Raw genomic sequence first — 20,384 nt, forward strand, 5'->3', positions numbered from 1 at the left:
CAAACTGTGAGATCATGACCTGAGCTGAAGTTGGACGCTCAACCGACTGAGCCACCCAGGCGCCCCTCTAATGCATTTTAAATCCAACATATCATTTGAAAAAGGTATCACCTAATGCTAGTGTAGTAATCATATTGCAATATATAAAGGTATCAAATACCTTTGATACACATCATATCAAATACACATCATATACCTCAGACTTCTACAATATTATATGCCAATTTATCTCAATAAAAAATTCACTTATTACTGTTTGAGGAAGAAAAACGGGGGCAAAGAATAAGAATATTATAGAATGAATCTACTCTTAAGAGGTGCAGAAAACGGTTTTGAAAGGAGGCATCTACTTGATGGTATTTAATTAGATATGGTAGTATCGTACTTCATTTTTTTCGTCACCCAAAGAAGAAAGGAGAGGCAGGAAATATATTCTAATTTGAAGGGTCAATTATTTCATTACATTTCATGAAATATCAAGTTACTATATAAAGCTGAATATATTTGATACTCCAAAAATTGAACTATTTGGGAAGAGTCAACTTCAAACATCAGCTGTCAGTTATTTTGTCAAGACTAAAAGAAATACTTATGTTCTTATGTCTCTGAAAGGTAGAAGAAAAACATACTTTAGGAGGACTACTTCAATCACTAGTCAAGATGAAACAGAATTAAACTTCCTTGAAGGTAAAAAGATAAAATTTTGGCCTTAGCAAAAAAAAAAAAAAAAAAAAAAAGCACCTCATCTAGAGGGAAACAAAGGTGGTTAGAAAGGTAAGAGAGAACCAATAGTTAACCTGTTCTCCTAAGAATCTCTGAAGTCATTTTGTTAACTGAAGAAACTGAGAAGTAATAAAAGAGCTATACAGGTGGACAGAGCAGAATGGAGAGTAATATTATTAACTGGATATTTACTGTATAGCCGGCACTTTATATTCATACTCTCATTTCAATCTTTAAAATAAACCTGGGAGATGGTTTTGTTAGCATCATTTAACAGAGAAAAAAACTGAGACGTATATAGGTAAAATAACATAAACAAAATGATACAGGAAGGATTAACTAAAAAGCCAAATATCTAAACTCCAATGTCAAACTGTCTCTATGTTGCTTCTTCTGTAACTGAATACATCGCTGGATTTTTCCCACTGGCTTAACTTCTCTTACATGTAAGCACAAAAGTGATTCAACTCGGGGCACCTGGGTGGCTGCGTCAGTTAAGCATCCAACTTCAGCTCAGGTCATGACCTCACAGTCTGTGAGTTCAAGCCCCACATCAGACTCACTGCTGTCGGCATGGAGCCTGCTTCAAATCCTCTGTTTCTCTCTCGATGCCCCTACCCAGCTTGTGCTCGCTCGCTCGCTCTCTCAAAAATAAATAAAACATTAAAAAAAAAAAGTGACTCAGCTCTTAGATCCAGCTCTTAGTTCCCATCTGTATGCAACTTCAGAAATCAAGTGAGTTTTCAACCAAATGAGTTTTATTTTGTTCCATATGCATGAACTCTAATCTGATCTAGGATCTGCCCTCTTAAAAAAACAAAACAAAACAAAACAAAACAAACACCTGCCTTTGATCACAAGGAAGACTTTCACTGAATAAAAACAACTCAAAAGGTAATGCTCCAAATACTCTGGAGAGCTGCTCAGTGGCATCCACTAAGCCCTCATATACACACGTCAGCAATCCCACTCCTACATAGGTACCCAAAGAAGTGCCTTCGGGTGTTTGCCAAAAGACAAATGGCGAGTGCCTGGGTGGCTCAGTCGGTTGAGCACCTGACTTCAGTTCAGGTCAGGATCTCACAGTTCAAGAGTTCAAGCCCTGCATTGGGCTTGCTGCTGTCAGCGCAGAGCCCTCTTTGGATCCTCTGTCCCCTCTGTCTCTCTGCCCCTCCCCCACTCACGTGCGCCTGCGCGGTCGCGCTCCCTCCGTCTCTCAAAAATAAATAAACATCAAAAAAAAAAAAAAAAAGCTGAAGAATGTTCACAGCAACACTATTTACAAGAACCCTGATGTGGAAACAACCTAAATGTCCATCAACTATACAATGGAAGAATGGATTGGAACAAATGAACCCTGTCTAGATGCAACTATATGGATGAATCTCACAAACATAGTGATGAATGAAACACCTCCATCAAAAGAGTTCATATTGTAGTATTCCATTTAAATGAAGTTCAAAACAAAATCAAAACTAATGTATGGTGTTAGAACTCAGGACAGTGGTAACTCACTCTTCAGAGAGGTAGTGAAGGCAGGGGCAATGAAAGAGGAGGGCTTCTGAAATTCAGACGGTATTCTGCTTCTTTTTGATATGGATGCTTGTTACACAAGTTACGTTCACTTTATGAAAAATCATCACGTTTTCACTAATTTTTGCAAATTTTCTTTTAATCTTTTACACTTCAACAAAAAGTTCTTTTAAAAAAGCACTATTCTGGGGCACCTGGGTGGCTTAGTCAGTTGAGCATCCGACCTTGGCTCAGGTCATGGTCTCACAGTTGGTGGGTTTGAGCCCACATAGGACTCTGTGCTGACAGCTCAGAGTCTGGAGCCTGCTTTGGTTTCTGTCTGCCTGTCTGTCCCTCTCTCTCTGCCCCTCTCCAGCTTGTGCTCTCTCTCTCTCTCTCTCTCTCTCTCTCTCTCAAAAATAAATAAATAAACATTTTTTTTAAGCACTATTCTATTCTCGGTGGGTTAACAGTACAATATTTACACTATAACTGTTAATACTTTTAGCCTTTTTCTTATCTCCTCAGATAGAGGCAGACAATAAACCATAAAAGGTTTTGTTCTTTTTTTTAATTTTTTTTAATGTTTATTTATTTTTGAGACAGAAAGACAGAGCATGAACAGGGGAGGGTCAGAGAGAGAGGGAGACACAGAATCCGAAGCAGGCTCCAGGCTATGAGCTGTCAGCACAGAGCCCAACGCGGGGCTTGAACTCACGGACTGTGAGATCATGACCTGAGCCGAAGTCGGACACTTAACCGACTGAACCACCCAGGCGCCCAGGTTTTGTTCTTTTTAAAAACAATAATTTCATTTCATTGATTGGCTAAATGATAATTTATAGAAAGTTCCATTCATCTCAATATAATAAAATGTTTTTTTCAAACTCTAGTTTAAAATCCTGATGCCATCATCTTCACTAAATAAGGGAATTAACCTGAGTCACCATATATTCAGCTTTATATAAACACTTTAAATAAACTATTAACAACTAGAAGTTTTTAATGCAGACTGCACAAAGTCTACTAACACTCTTCCTAAATTTTCTTCTACTACATTAGCTTCATATTTTTGACCTCTAGATGAATGAAAAAATCCTTAAAAGCATTTAGCACAGGAAAACACGAGACGATGATAAGCTTTCTAAAAGTCGCAAGCTTGATGTCTTTCTCACTCTGCAATAGGATCTCTGAGCAAAATAATCCTGCAGATTAACACTTTTGGGTTTTTTTGGTCAGAGTGATGAATTTTGAAAAATCAACTTTTCCATCTGAGAATTTCTCAGCGTTCCATTTGTAACTAAACATTAATTCATAGCCCAGGAAGATTTAAATCATTTTCCTAAAAAATAGAGAATAGGACAAAAACAATACCTATAGATGATTCTATTTAAGACTGTGTTATATCATTTCTTCTTTTAGAAAACTCTACCTCATATGAAAGAAGAGCTTTGATACAAACAGTTTATTAACGACAAGGAGGAAAGGGGCAAAGAGAAAAAACACAGACAGGCAGGAAATCAAAGTTTACCTAAAAATTTCCTTTGCAAAATAATCCGCTGACAAAGATGAGTTAGTGGAAAGAAATGAATATCCTGATACTGTTCCCAACAAAATTTTGAACTATTAAGGGATGTTATTGTTCATTTCCCTGGTTACCATGATCCTGTGATTACAAACTATTCTATGTTTTAGAAAGCTATGTAATTTCCTTAAGCAGCTACAGAATATAGGTTTAAGTGGAGGTAAAGTAATATATATAATACTTATTAATTTTAATAAGCATTAAGATATTTCAAACACTGTAACTAGAAATCACAGTTGGCAAATGATAAGAAGGCTTATAAATCAACTTTTCATTTCTCTACCATATATGTTGCTAATTTTCTTAGCAACTGACATTAGAAATTCCAGTATCTTCAATATAAAAATTTCCCGAGAAATTATGAATCTGGGTTCCAGAAGACCCACGGATGTTACTCCAATGTCAGGTATGGAACCACTGAGATAGAGACAATTTTAGAAGGTCATCAGTCTAGTGAGCTAAAGGATAGTGTTACTATTCTGCCAAAAGTGACCGAGAAATCCAATTTAACTGGTATGATTAAGCATATTAATTTCCTTCTCATTAGTATAATGAACAGTATAGAACTAATATAGTATGAAATTAGATAATCTCTTTCAGCAAAAAACATGAAGCAATGATATTAACTTTTGCAAGCTCCTACAATATATAAAGATAAAACTGTTAAAAGGTCATACCCTCACTTTCCCATTTTTTAATAAATATCATGAACTACTAACCTCAGCTTAGTATGAAATTTCTAGTCCCCAGGGTGATTAAAATAAATAGGACGTATGAATACTCATGAAAACTAAATTTTAGTATTACTTTAAGTTCACAGAACTCAAAGATATAAATTTGGCTTTTACTTTCGAAGAGTATTGCACTAAATTAGAGTCAGAACTGTTCACCACACCAATTTGGATAATCAGGCCAAGTAGAATTTTTAGTACAAATGCCTAAATTTGTGTATACTGTGATCACACCATTTTGACTTTGAATAAAGTTTTAGCTTCTAATTCTGCATTCTTCCTTTAGGTTATATTTATATAGGCAGTTTAGAAATGAATTTATCAGTAAAAAAAAAAAAAATCAGAGAGTTACTATGCTATCGGTCAGGTTCTCTAGCTGTTACGTGTTCAGAATTGGAGACCTTATTCTGTGACCTTCAACAAGTCACTCAAACTTTCTTTGTTAAAATATGTTACAAATGTTTACAACTCTTACACCCTTACAAAATGCTCTGCAACTTTCACGTACTGTGCAACTGTTACCTAGAACCTCCAAGAGCAGAACCCAACGTGGCTTGCATATGAAATGGTTACTGCTGTGATAGGCTAGAACTAACAGTTTTACTTTGTGCAGCTGATGTACTTTATCTTCTTTAATCTTACTTTTGAAATGAAATTTCTAGTCCCCAGGGGGATTAAAATGGTTAGACTTTTAAGAAAGAGGAAACTGTATAAAAAGTAACGTAGAAATACAAAACTGTCCAGATTATATTAGGTTTATACTTTTGATTAGCTTTCTTTTAAAAAAATTTTTCTTTTAATGTTTATTTATTTTTGAGAGCCAGAGAGAGACAGAGCACAAGTGGGGGAGGGGCAGAGAGAGAGGGAGACACAGAATCGGAAGCAGGCTCCAGGCTCTGAGCTGTCAGCACAGAGCCCAATGCAGGGCTCGAACTCACAAACCTGAGCCGAAGTCAGCGCTTAACTGACGGAGCCACCCAGGGGCCCCATGATTACTCTAGCTTTCTAATTTAAGATAGTATAATTTATGTACATATATATTCCCAATAATAAAAAAGTTATTCTCCTACAGCAGCTTTCCTATCACTGCTAAGACTGTCCAACATGTTGACTGGCAGTATATGATGTATGTGTGTGTAATGTTGCTTATTTCTTTAAGAGTAAAGTAAGTATGGGGTGCCTGGGTGGCTCAGTCAGTTAAGCATCTGACTCTTGACTTCGGTTCCAGACACGATCGTGGTATCAAGCCCTGCACTGGGCTCTACACTGGGTGCGGGGCCTGCTTGAGTCTCTCTCGCCCCTTCTCTTTGCCCCTCCCTGCTTCAAAAAAAAGGAGTAAATAAATTTTGCCACCAAAGGAAATAAAAACAATAAAATATATAAATACAGATACCTAAAATATTTTGCAAGCTAATTTTTGAAATATCCTGCCTGAAAATAAAACTATATGATGTAGAAACTTTAGAGTATCACTTCACTGTTACCTGGTAGGAGTGTCAAACATCATATACAATAGAAATATCTTATGAATTGAGGATTAAATTACTATATAATTAGAGGACAAACTGAGGGTTACCAAAGGGGAGGTCGATAGGGACATGGGTAAAATAGTTTATGGGGATTAAGGAGTGCACTTGTGATGAGCACTGGGTGTCTTTTTTTTTTAATGTTTATTTTTGAGAGAGAAAGAGAGAGAGACAGAGACAGACATGGAGCAAGTGGGGGAGGGGTAGAGAGAGAGGGAGACACAGACTCTGAAACAGGCTCCAGGCTCTGAGCTGTCAGCACAGAGCCCAATACAAGTCTCGAACTCACAAACTGTGAGCCAAAGTCTGACGCTTAACCAACGGAGCCACCCAGGTGCCCCAAGCACTGGGTGCTGTTTGGAGTGCTGAATCACTATATTGTATCCCTGAAACTAACATAACACTGTATGTTAACTATACTGGCATTTAGAATAGAATAGAATAGAATAGAATAGAATAGAATAGAATAGAATAGAATAGAAAATTAAAATTAAATTAAAATTACTGTACAATTTTCATTTATATTCACTCTTGGAGTATAACTGCATTACTATTAGAAACACTTTATTTTAAATTTATTTAACTTTAAGGGTCCTTTATATTAGTAATATATTATTACACAAATAAAGGCTTATTATGAATTTTAATTGTATACATTTAATTACCTCATCTTACTTTGAAGAAATTATATATGCTTAAACATTTTCATTTCTCACAAGTAATAAAATTACAACTAAAATAGTCTTTACTAAAAATTCAAATAGAACTCTATGGTATTTATGGCTTAAAGTAAAAAAAAAAATTGTAGCCACTTTAGAAACTATTTTCTACTTTGGTTTAGGTATGAGAGATGGAGTTACTGTACCTCACAAAGCAGTAAGTCAATGATGTGGAAGACCATGCAGAGAGGGAACTTGGCAGTGAAAAGAGTGAGAAACCACTGGGACGCGTACATATGTGCTTCCAGGTGCAGATCACAAAAATGGGTATGCAGGTCTGGTAACTGCTCCTAAAAAGTCAAAGTGGAAAATTGAGGGGAAGGAAGACTGAGAAGCTTTATTTCCTACCACTACTATAATTTAGGACAAGCTTTCTATGACCACTCTCAATTTTTCATGGCATCTGCTGAATTTTATGTAATTACACAGAAGCAATGACAGGAGATGAGCACTGGGGACACGATAATCAAGGAAAATAAAGGCAGACTTGTTATGAACAAATAACAAATATCACCTGTTGCTCACTTGACTGTTCTTGTTTCTTGGGACATGCTTGCTCTGACAGAACACCTGTAGTCTAATCAATGTTATCCCTCCAGAGTCAAGTCCAACACCCCATTCAGGGTTCAATGCCTAACTACCTAGGTTATCTTCTCTTTGGAGACCACTTAATATCAACATCATCTGGGATCTATGGTATCACTCCAGTAAATTTGTGCAGTATTGAGAAAAGCCCAAAACACAACCAAACTTTAAAACAATAGGTCCTTGACATTAAAAATGGCAAACTATAGAAACTGTGCAAGTGTATAATGTATGAAATTGGATGTCTCCTAAAAATGCCTTTATGTCACCCTGATCCCTTTTTTTTTTCCAATTTACACAAGTAAATGCTTGTCAAAAGCATGAAAGGTAAAGTGCAGAGTATCAGCCTAGCTATTCCTCTAACTGAAAGACAAAAGCAAAGATACGTAAAAGCCCACGTTCATTTTGTTTTCATAAACAGATCACAAAAACAAAAAGAAAAGCCTAACTTCTTACATCAGATGCTTTTTGAAAAGCACCCAGATGTACGCATTAGGTACTTTAAATTTGGGTGTCCAAATGGTCACCACTGAAAGATGCTAACAGAAAAATGTGTCTGGTTTTCTTCACAGTACCACAAACATGCTCTTCATTTATCAGTTACACTTATTTGACTCTTAAAGCTTTTAAGAATACGGACCTTAGAGAAAAACATAAACTTCTGTAAATGAAAGGTAAAGAAGTGAAAAGTCCCAAATATTTACTTGGAAGGATTAAATCTCTAAAAAAGAGTCTATTGCTTTTACTGTCCATAGTTACCAGATTCTTCTACAGTCTTTTTTCTCCTCAATGCCTGTACGCCATTGTGCTTACAGTTCATTTGACATCTTTCCCCCATTTCATTTCTTCCTAATGTTTAAGGTTTTCTACCCTCCCACATTCTTTTCTAGTAAAGTTGTCCGTAACTCCACTGCTAAGTCTCTCTCTTCCCTGTTTTAGTTTTTCGGTCTCCTACTGACCTCGCCTCCCTCTTTAGACACCTACGGATCTCCTGACAGGTCATGCCAATGAGCTCCTACCAGTATCTCTGCTGCTGCATCCCCCTAACCTTCCTCCTTGATTAACTTTACTTTTATCCAACACGGACTCAATCCATTCATGTATTTCCTTCAAATTTTTCTTGGATTCCCAATACCCAATATAGAGACAGCCATATAAACACACTGCACAGGGGCACCCGGGTGGCTTAGTGAGTTGAGCATCAAACTTTGGCTCAGGTCATGATCTCACAGTTCATGAGTTCCAGCCCCACTGTGGGCTCACTGCTGCCAGCACAGAGTCTGCTTCAGATCCTCTGTCTCCCTCTTTCTCATTCTCTATCTCTCTCAGTGTTTAATGTTAATGTTTAATAGATAAACATTAAAAAACAGATATAAGATTTCCAACATCAGGTGGAATTTCAAACCTACTCAGTAATTCCTTTTATCAGCACTAGTCATTAACTTTGCTTTTGCTCACAATTTTTTTATTATGTCATATCTGACACAGATTAAATAATGTGTTCCTCTTAAATACAAATTTACACAGACATATTGTGAAACAGTAACAACACTGTTTGAGATCAGGACATTATATGAGAAAAAATTTTTAATACATCTCTACATTAAAATGTTTAAGTTTTTTATTCTCTTTCAATACCTTTCTGTCCCTTCAAAGAGTTCTGTACATGTGGACCTAAATATGGTACTGATGCTAATTAAGGTGGAGAAAGCTCTTACGTATTTCAATCTTTATTCTGTTAACATCTTCATTTCTTTACAAATAATAGTTGGGAATCTTCTTCACTGACTTAACTCACTATATTAAAGTTGAATATTTAAAATAGAAGACTAGGGGCGCCTGGGTGGCGCAGTCGGTTAAGCGTCCGACTTCAGCCAGGTCACGATCTCACGGTCCGTGAGTTCGAGCCCCGCGTCAGGCTCTGGGCTGATGGCTCGGAGCCTGGAGCCTGTTTCCGATGCTGTGTCTCCCTCTCTCTCTGCCCCTCCCCCGTTCATGCTCTGTCTCTGTCTGTCCCATAAATAAAAATAAAAACATTGAAAAAAAAATTAAAAAAAAAAATAAAATAGAAGACTATTTTAAAAATGATCAAATGGTGAAATAAATATTAACACCAATGTAGATAGTGGTCAGAAACCAAATATGTCTACATTTTCTGTAGAAGTCCATTAAACCTCCATGAATCATTATTGTTCATCAATTGTATTACTTTTTCTGTACTTCAAACAACCCCTGAGTGACAAAAGCCTAATTTTCACTTACCTGCATTAGTCTCTCCAACTGATAGAATTTACAGTGAAGATCTTCAAAGTTGTTTTTGTAGAGATCTCGCAAACCATAGTCATACATGATTTTCACCAAAACACAGAATGCTTGTTCCTCTGGCATCTATAGGAAAACAGATACATAGAGAACTTGACTGAGTGGCATGTGGCCAGAATGTCAGAAAAGTCCCTTCATGTTAGCAGTCCGCTGCATCAATGGCTAAAGGCCTCTACTCACAGTTCCTGAGTTCAAGCCCCGCATCGGGCTCCATGCTGGCAGTGTGGAGCCTGCTTGGGATTCTTTCTCTCTGCCCTTCCCCTGCTCATGCTCTCTCTCTCTCTCAAAATAATAAATAAACTTTTAAAAAAATAGGTAATACAATCACATGATTCAAAAATCAAAATGATGCAAAAGTATATAAAGGTAAAAGTCTTATTCCTCTCTATCTCCAAGTATAATAACCCCCATACCCGCCCCCCTCATCTCTTTGGCATAACCTTATAACTATGCTCAATAATTTCTCATGTATCCTGCTAGTATTTCTTTATGCAAATAAAAGAACCACACTTATTTTATTTCTTCCCTTATCTACATAGAAGATAACATTCTCTAAACATTACTATGCATCTTGCTTCCACAGCCCCCCCACCCAACATATTCTCAAAAGAGGGACTGCTGGGTCAAAGGGTAAGTGCAATTTTAATTTTGATAGACAGGGAGAGGCTGACTTCCCAGTCTTCTTGATACTGCTATTTTCTTTCTATATAAATAGTTTTTAGGAAAGAATGTTATGAACTTCCACCATTAAGAGTTAAATGACAAATTCTAATATACCCTTCCTAGACGTATTTTTATCTGAACAGAAAATGAAATCTTAAACCCAAGAAACAAATCTCTACATCGTGGTATCAATAAACTGAAGGGATTTAGAAAGAAACATATCCAATATTCTAGAAATTACATCAAGCCAACAGAAAAAGATTTTATCTTCAACTCACTGTCCTAAAATGTAACTGTTTATGTAAACATTTACTTGCAATGTCACTTCTTTGAAAATCTGACCTTGGCTGATTATGATATTTGACACCTTGTTAAATTAACTGCCTGCCTGAATAATTGAATCAAGTAGAATTCTATTCACCCACTTAGAAATGTAACTGTTTATTTAAATTCCTACACCAATTGGCCACTTCTATTTTCTACTTACAAACCAAAAAATATGTAAATTAGTTAAGTAAAACCTAAAGTTAAGTAAGTACACTTAGTTGTTGTCATTTCAATTCTGTAAATATTTACTTATTTCGTATTTTTTTAAGCTTATTTATTCATTTTGAGAGAGAGAGAGAGACAGAGAGAGAGACAGAGACAGAGTGAGCACATGCAGGGAAGGGGCAGAGGGGGAGGGAGAGAAAGAATCCCAAGCAGGCTCCATACTGTCAGCTCAGAGCCCAATGTAGGGCTCGATCTCAGACACCGTGAGATCATGACCTGAGCCAAAATCAAGAGTCAGACCTTAACCAACTAAGCCAGGCACTTCTACTTATTTCTTTTTTATCTGAGTTGTTTGGGGCTTTGACCCCAGGTGTTCAAGTCAGCAAACATTTTTCAGCTTACACTCATTTAGATGCAAATGCACTGTATTCTTCCCTCTTTTAACAATTCTGTCATTGGAGCCTCAAGTGACACTGACTTGCACATGCATGGTGTACCCCTCTTACCACCAAGGTCTTAGCCTTTCCATCTTTCTCTTGGATCTTTCCTAAAATGGCCATACAAAAGTGCTCATGTAAGGTAATGGTAGCCCTAGAGAAACGAATTCACTTATAATCTCCCTCTAAGTGAATGATGTTTAGTTAAATAGTTGGTATCCTATAAAGGGAACAAGCCTTTATTTCCTTAAATGGGTAAAGCCATTAAAGTAAATGAAAGGTTTAAATGCCGTATGGGATTCACACAGCCAGTTACTGAACATGAGAGATGTATGCAGTGTGCTAGGCCCTGCGCACACAGAAGTAATGGTATAGCATCTTCCCAAAGGACAACTAAACAGGGAATCTCTTTGACTTTGATATGGACACACCAATCCTGGGATAAACAACATTGCTACAGCGAGAGCACAAGCAAGGGGTGGGTATGAGCTCGACCAGGAAAAATTAGTGAGGAAAATGACAAATGAACATAAATCTCTACTTTGCTTTTAGGTATGGAGCTTAAATTCTCCCTCCCTCCGTCTATCTCCCTCATCTCTATCTCACTCTTCTCGGCTCTTTCCTCCCCACTCCCCATCCATTGCTCTCTCACACACAAACAATATATTTAATACGCGTTCTTAAAAAGACAAAAGCCTTTATATGTTGGAGTTTGATCCCCCAAAATAAAGTGGCCCAATTCCAGTCCATAACCTTTATTTAAAAAAAAGAAAATCTGGGGCGCCTGGGTGGCTCAGTCGGTTGAGCGAACGACTTCGGCTCAGGTCATGATCTCGCGGTCCGTGAGTTCGAGCCCCGCGGCGGGCTCTGTGCTGACAGCTCAGACCTGGAGCCCGTTTCAGATTCTGTGTCTCCCTCTCTCTGACCCTCCCCCATTCATGCTCTGTCTCTCTCTGGCTCAAAAATAAATAAACGTTAAAAAAAAAATTAAAAAAAAGAAAATCTCCATTTGGGGGAGTGGGGAGTCTTAGAGCTCTTGTCTTCCATGTCTAGCTTCAGGCAACAAAAATCAAGTTTTCGATTTCCAGTAGGTTCACATGCCACACAAAAATGGTAGACGAACCCTATAAAATACCAGCCCTGCGGGGGTAGAGTCAATACTGAAGATCAGCGAAGACGAAGGTCAGGCATAATAGGTTCTTATAGGATCTCAGATACTGTCTCATCATAAAACTGACTAAAAATGAACCCTTATGAAGTCAAAAAGGCTGTGAAACAAAATGAGTGAGAAAGTAATGTGAAACACATATAATCCTTTGGAAAGTGAAAATGCAACCTTCTCTTTCTCGTTTAAACACTAAATGCAATCTATTCAGCATGTCTAATTAAGCTTCCCTGGATATTTCTCTTTGCATTAGTAGTAGCAACCAGGGCAAGCAAATAGAACTTAGCAAAAAAATGTCAAAGATTTTAAAAATGAAAATAAAGATCTAAAAATATATAAAACAAACAACAAATACTGACTGACATTTAAACTGCAAAGGCTTGTAATGATACTTTGTTTTTGAAGGATAAGATAATACATGTTTGAGGAAGATATACCTTAGAAAAGTGTCAGTATCAGGGAGTAAAAGCTGATCCTAGACTGGTGGTATTGTGAAATGTAAGAAGTCTGATAGGAAAATATAGTTTGGAAATGCTTTCTTTTTAAAGTTTTATCTAAGTAAAATCTACACCCCATGTGGAGCTCGAACTCACAACCCCGTGATCAAGAGTCACATGCTCTTCCAACTGAGCCAGTGAGGCACCCCACAGTTTGGAAATTCTAAACAATAATCACTTACTGATGGCCATGAATGATTCCAACAATGGCACAAGATTTTACTTCTAAAATTAAATAATTTATTAGCATTGTCAATGCAAATAAACATAATACTAATAATTCTATTAACAAGTTGGGTAATAGGGGTCTTGCTAAAGCATTAGGAGTATTTGGCCATTATCCAGAACTCATCAAACAGTACAAAGTAAATGGACTGGAGTTGAGAAGTGCTGTGTAGCAGGGCAGCATTTGATAGTATTTCCATCATCCAGATTAAAACATTTACAAACAGACTCAGAGGTCAGATAACAGTACAATGCAGCAAAACAATGAGTAAGTGATTTTCAGTATTTACTACTTCTGGATTTTAAAACTTTATCTCATTGTAAGCTTAATCATTCCATTTTCTCCAGCTTTATTGAGATGCAATTGACATAGAACACTGTGTAATTTTCAAGTGTTCAAAGTGATGATTATATATAGATATGTTACAAATATAACATATATATATATTTCTCAAAATGATGACCATCATAGATTAGTTAAAAGATCTGTCACCTCACATAGTTACAATTTTTTCGTGTAGTAAGTAACTTTTAAGATCGCTCTTAGCAACTTTCTTTTTTTTTTTTTTTTTAATTTTTTTTTATTTTTTTTTTTTAACGTTTTTATTTATTTTTGGGACAGAGAGAGACAGAGCATGAACGGGGGAGGGGCAGAGAGAGGGAGACACAGAATCGGAAACAGGCTCCAGGCTCTGAGCCGTCAGCCCAGAGCCTGACGCGGGGCTCGAACTCACGGACCGCGAGATCGTGACCTGGCTGAAGTCGGACGCTTAACCGACTGCGCCACCCAGGCGCCCCTCTTAGCAACTTTCAAATATACAGTACGGTATTGTCAACTATAGTCACCAAACTGTTAACCAGGACTTATTAATTTCATAACTTAAAGTTTGTACCATTTCACCACACTCACCCATTCTCCCCCCACCCCGTGGCAACTACCAATCTACTCTCTTTAATGACTTCAGCTTGTTTAGAGTCTACATATAACTGATACACACTTATTTTCTTAGCATAATGCCCTTTAGGTCTACCCATGCTGTCACAAATGTCAGGATTTCCTTTTTTATGGGTGAATAGTATTCCATTATATGTATATGCCACATTATCTTTACCCATTCACCTGCTGATGGACATCTAGGTTGTTTCCATGTCTTGCCTATTGTAAATAGTGCTGCTATGAACATGGGGGTGCTAATATCACTTTAAGGTGGTAATTTCATTCTTTCTGGATATATATTCAGAAGTGGAATTGCTGGATCATAGGGTAGTTCTATTTTTAATATTCCAAAGAACGTCCATACTGTTTTCCATAGTAGCTTCACCAGTTTACATTCCCACCAAAGTGTACAAGGGTTCCCTTTTATCCACATCCTTGCCAATAGTTGTTACCTCTGGTCTTTTTGATAATAGTTATTTTAACAGGTGTGAGACAATATCTCATTGTGTTTTTTATCTCCATGATGATTGGTGTTGTTGAGCACCTTTTCATATACCTGTTAGATTCTGAGTATCTTCTTTGGAAAAAATGTCTATTCAGGTCATCTGCCCATTTTTTCATTGGGTGATCCGCCCCCTCCCCTCCCCGAGTTATAGTTCTTCATATGTTTTGGATATTAATCCTTATCAGATATGTGGTTTGCAAATATTTTTTCCCATTGTGTAGGCTGCCCTTTCATTTTGCGGATGTTTCTTTTGCCATGAAGATGTAGTCCCACTTGTTAATCTTTGCTTTTGTTGTCTGTGCTTTTGATGTCCTATCCAAAGAATCACTGTCAAGACCAAAGTCAAAAAGATTTTTATCTATGTTTACCTCTAGGTGGTTTCAGGTTTCAGGTCTTACATTTAAATACTTAATCCATTTTAATTTTTTATGAGGTGTAAGACAGGGGTGCAGTTTCATTCTTTTGCATATGGTGTCCAGTTTTCCTAACACCATTTACTAAAGAAACTACCCTTTCCCCATTAAATATGCCTAGCTTCTTTGTCAAATTATTAGTTGGCTATATATGCATAGCTTTATTTCTGGGCTCTCAATTCTGTTTCATTGGTCTACAGAACAATTTTTATGTCAGTATCATTTGATTACTATAGTTTAGTAAGAGAGTTTAAAATCAGAAAAGTGTGATGCCTCCACCTTTGCTCTTCTCCTCAGGACTGTTTTGGCATTCAGGGTCTTCTATGTTTCCACACAACATTTTAGATTGTTTTTTCTAATTCTGAAAAACTGTCATTGGGATTAAGTTTTTAAAATTAAAAAAATTAATTTTAGAGAGCACAAGTGGGGGAAAGGGGCAAAAGGTGGGGGAGAAAGGGAGAGAGAAAGAATCTTACACAGGTTCCATGTTCAGCATGGAGCCTGACGTGGGGCTCGATCCCACAACCCTGGGATCATGACCTGATCCAAAATCAAAAGCTCAACCTACAGAGCCACTCAGGCACCCTTGTCATTGTGATTTTAATAGGGAATGCATTGAATCTGTAGATGACTTTGGTTATTACCAATTCTTCTGATCCATGAGAAGGAGTATGTTTCCATTTATGTCTTCTTCAATTTCTTTCATCTATGTTTTATAGTTTTCAGTGTACAGTAATTCACCTCCTTAAATTTATTACTAAATATTTAACTTTTAATACTACTGTAAATGGGATTATTTTATTTCTTTTCCAGATAGTTCATTGTTAAGTATATAGAAACATAACTGAAGTTTGGATGTTGATTTCAGATCCTGCAACTGTAATGAATTTGCTGATTAGTTCTAACAGTTTTTTTGGTGGAGTCTTTAGGGTTTTCTATACATAAGATCATGTCATCTTCAAAGAAAGACTTTCATTTTTTTCCTTTCTGATTTGGATATCTACGATTTCTTGTTCTTGCCTGACTGCTCTGGCTAGCATATTCACTACTATGTGGAATATGAGTGGTGAGAGTGGTCTCCCTTGTCTTATTCACAGTCAAGAAAAAGCTTTATTTTTCTTTTTTCAGTGGGGATATAACTGACACATAACATTATATTAGTTTCAGGTATGTAACATAATATGTAACATAATAGTTCAATATCTGTACATAATTGAAATGATCACAAGTCTAGTTAACATCTATCACCATAGATGTTCAATGATTTTTCTTGCAATGAGAACTTTTAAGATTTAATCTTAGCATTATACAGACACCTGGGCTGGTCAGTTGGTTAAGCCTCCCAACTTCAACTCAGGTCATGATCTCACAGTTAATGCATTTGAGCCCCGCGTCAGGCTCTGTGCTGACAGCTCAGAGCCTAGAGCTTGGAGCCTGCTTTGGATTCTATGTCTCCCTCTCCCTCTGCCTCTTCCCTGCTCATGCTCTCTCTCTCTCTCTCTCAAAAATAAATAAACATTAAAAAATTTTATTTAAAAGAAAAGATTTAATCTCTTAGCATTTTTCAAATGTGCAAAGCAGTATTATTAACTATAGTCACTATGCTGTACATTACATCCCTATGACTTATTTAATAACTGTAAGTTTGTACCTTTTGACCTCCCCCTCACCCATTTCACGCACCCCTAACCCCCCACTTTTGGCAACTATTTGTTTTCTCTATTTATGAACTTTTTTTGGTAAGATTCTACATGTAAGTGAGATCATATAATATTTGTGTTTCTCTGTTTAACTTATTTTATTTAGCATAATGCACATACATATATGAGACACATTTTCTTTATCCACTCATCCATCCATGGCCACTTAGCCTGCTTCAATATCTTGGCTATTATTGTAAGTAATGCTACAATGACCATAGGGGTGCATATATCTTTTGGCTTCAGTGTTTTTATTTCCTTTGGATAAATACCCAGAACTTGAACTGTTAGGTCATATGGTAGTAATATTTTAATTTTTTGAAGAATCTCTATACTATCTTCATAGCAGCTGCACCAATTTACATTCCCACCAATAGTACACAAAGGTTCCCTTTTCTCTACATCTTTGCCAATACTTGTTACTTTTTGTCTTTTTGATAATAGCCATTGTCCTATATATATGTGTGTATATATATATATACGTATATATATACGTATATATATGTATATATATATATACACATATATGTGTATATATACATATATACGTATATATATACATATATATGTGTGTATATATACAATATATACACACGTGTATATATATATACACGTATATACACACGTATATATACATACATATATATATACGTATATACACATGTATATATATACACGAGTATACACGTATATATACATGTATGTATATACATACATATATATGTATATATACGTGTATATATATACACGTGTATATACACGTATATATACATGTGTATATACATACACTATATATACATATATATGTGTATATACACATATACATGTGTATATATACGTATATATACACGTATATATATACATATATATACACACATATATACGTATATATACGCATATATATGTGTATATACATATATATGTGCATATATATGTATATATATATAAGGTGTATATGTACATATATAAGGTGTGTGTGTATATATATATATATATACACACACACATATATATGTGTATATATATAAGGTGATATTTCATTGTGGTTTTGATTTGCATTTCCCTGAGGATTGGTGATGTTGGGCACCTTTATTGTAGCTCTTGGTCATCTGTATATCTAAAGGGAAAACTTTCAACCTTTTGCCATTGAGTATGATGTTACTGGTTTGTCATATATGGCATTAATTATGTTGAGGTACATTCTATACCCAATTTGTTGAGAATTTTTATCATGAATGGATGTTGAATTTTGTCAAATTCTTTTTCTCCATCTATTGAGATGATCATACAACTTTTATCTTTCATTCTACCAATGTGATATATCACATTTATGATTTGCATATGAACCATCCTTGCATTTCAGGGATGAATCCCACTTGCTCGTGGTGTATGATCCTTCTAATGTGATGTTCAATTCAGTATGCTAGTATTTTGTTGAGAATTTCTGCATGTATATTCATCAAGAGTATACTGTCTTACAGTTTTCTTTTTTTGTAGTGTCCTTAATATGGTTTTGGTGTCAAGGTAATGCTTGCCTTGTAAAACGAATTTGGGAGTTTTCCCTTCTCAACTTTTTGGAAGAGTTTGAGAAGGACTGGTATTAATGGTTCTTTTAAAGGATTGGTAGACTCTACCAGTGAAACCATCTGGTCCTGGACTTTTATTTGTTGGAGGATTTTTGATGACTGATTCAATCTCCTCTTACTAATTATTGGTGTATTCAGATTTTCTATCTCTCCAGTCTTCATTGGCTGTTTTTAGGAATTTATCCATTTTTTTCTAGGTTGTCAAATTTGTGGGAGCATACTTATTCATAGTAATCTCATGATACTATGTATTTCTCTGGTATCGGTTGTAATGTCTTTTCTTTCACTTATAATTTCATTTATATGAGCCTTCTTTCTTTTTTATTTGGTTAGTCTAGCTAAATGTCTGTCAATTTTGTTTACATTTTCAAAGTACCAACTATTAGTTTTGTTAATATTTTCTATTGCTTTTATATTCTCTATTTCATTTGTTTCTGTTGCAGTCTGTATTATTTTCTTCCTTCTGCTAATTTGGGGCTTAACTTGTTCTTATTCTAGCTCCTTGAGGTATAAAGTTAGGTTATTTGAGATATGACTATTTCCTTGATGTATGCATCTATCACTATAAACTTCCCTCTAAAGCTGCTTTTACTGCATCCTGTAAGTTTTGGTATTTAGTGCTGCCATTTTCATTTCTCTGAAGATCTTTTTTTAATGTTTTATTTTTGAGAAGACAGAGCATGAGCAGGGGAGGGCAGAAAGAGGGGCGGGGAGAGAATTTGAAGCAAGCTCCAGGCTCTGAGGTGTCAACACAGAGCCTGATGTGGGGCTTGAACTCACGAACTGTGAGATCATGACCTGAGTGGAAGTCAGACACTTAACCAGCTGAGCCACCCAGGTGCCCCTCTCTCAAGGTATTTTTTAACTTCCTTGATGATTTCTTCTTTGAATCACTGTATGTTCAGGAGCGTGTTGTTTAATTTCTGCATATTCACGAATTTTCCAACTCTTCTCCTGTTACTGATTTCTAGTTTCATACCACTGTGATGGTAAAAGCTACCTTATACAGGTCCTATATTCATAAATTTCTTGAGATTCTTTTCCGTGACCTAACATATGATCTATCCTAGAAAATGTTCCATGAGTTCTTGAGAAGAATGTGTATCCTGCTGGTGTTGGGTGGAATGTTTTGTATTTGTCTGTTTAGTCCATTTAGTCTATAGTGCTGTTCAAATCTGCTGTTTCCTTATTGGTTTTCTGCCTAGATGATCCATTGTTGACAGTGAGGTTTTAAAGTCCCCAAATATTACAGTTGTTATTTATTTCTCCTTTTAGTTCTGTTTGTATCTGCTTTATATATTAGGTGTGCCAATGTGGGTGAATACATGTTTTTAATTGTTATATCTTCTTGACGGCATTTTTATCATTATATGGTGACTTTGTCTCTTTTGACCTTTTTTAGCTTCAAGTCTATTTTGTCCAATGTAAGTATAGCTACCTCTACTTTCTTTGGGTTACAATTTGCTTGAAATACGTTTTTTTTCTCCTTTTACTCTCAGTCTGTATGTGTCCTTAAGACTAAAGTGAGTCTCTTATAGACAACATATTATTGGGTCTTATTTTCTTTTTCCAATCAGCTATTCTATATATTTTGATTGGAGAATTTATCCATTTATGTTTAAAGTCATTATTAATAGATAACAACTCACTATTGACATTGTGTTAACTGTGTTCTGACTTTTTTTGTGGGTTGTTTCTTGCTTTCTCTTTTGCTGTCTTCCTTTATGATTTAATGGCTTCCTGTGACAGTATGCTTTCTCTTCTTATCTCTTTAGTGAATCTACTGTCAATTTTGCTTTGTGGTTACCATGAAACTTACATAAAATATCCTATAGTTATAACATCCTATTTCAGGCTTAGGAAAACTCAACTTTGATAGTATACAGAAATGGGATACTTTTACTTCTCCCCCCCACCTCACACTTTATGTTATTGATGTTAGAATATACATCTTTTTTACATTGTATAGAAAAAATTATTGTAGTTATGGTATTTTTAATATATTTTTTAACTTTACACAAGAGTTGTAAGTAAATTATGTACTACCACTATATATTACAC

General features: G+C 36.0%; 1 protein-coding gene across 5 annotated transcripts in view; it reads right to left on the reverse strand.

Annotated features, from left to right (window-relative positions):
- RABGAP1L (RAB GTPase activating protein 1 like) overlaps nucleotides 1-20,384 on the reverse strand; it is a 779,355-nt gene that overhangs the window by 265,775 nt on the left and 493,196 nt on the right. For all 5 annotated transcript variants that reach the window (XM_086693120.1, XM_086693117.1, XM_086693118.1 and 2 more), the window contains 2 exons: nucleotides 9,644-9,769; nucleotides 6,943-7,086 (listed from right to left, as the gene is read on the reverse strand). In XM_086693120.1, coding sequence (XP_086549246.1) covers nucleotides 6,943-7,086; nucleotides 9,644-9,769 — 270 coding nt within the window. The remainder of the gene's footprint in view (nucleotides 1-6,942; nucleotides 7,087-9,643; nucleotides 9,770-20,384) is intronic.

Source organism: Puma concolor, chromosome E4 (genome assembly GCF_028749965.1).
Source record: "Puma concolor isolate L17-30 chromosome E4, mPumCon1.1.hap2, whole genome shotgun sequence".
Classification (NCBI taxonomy): Eukaryota; Metazoa; Chordata; class Mammalia; order Carnivora; family Felidae; genus Puma; species Puma concolor.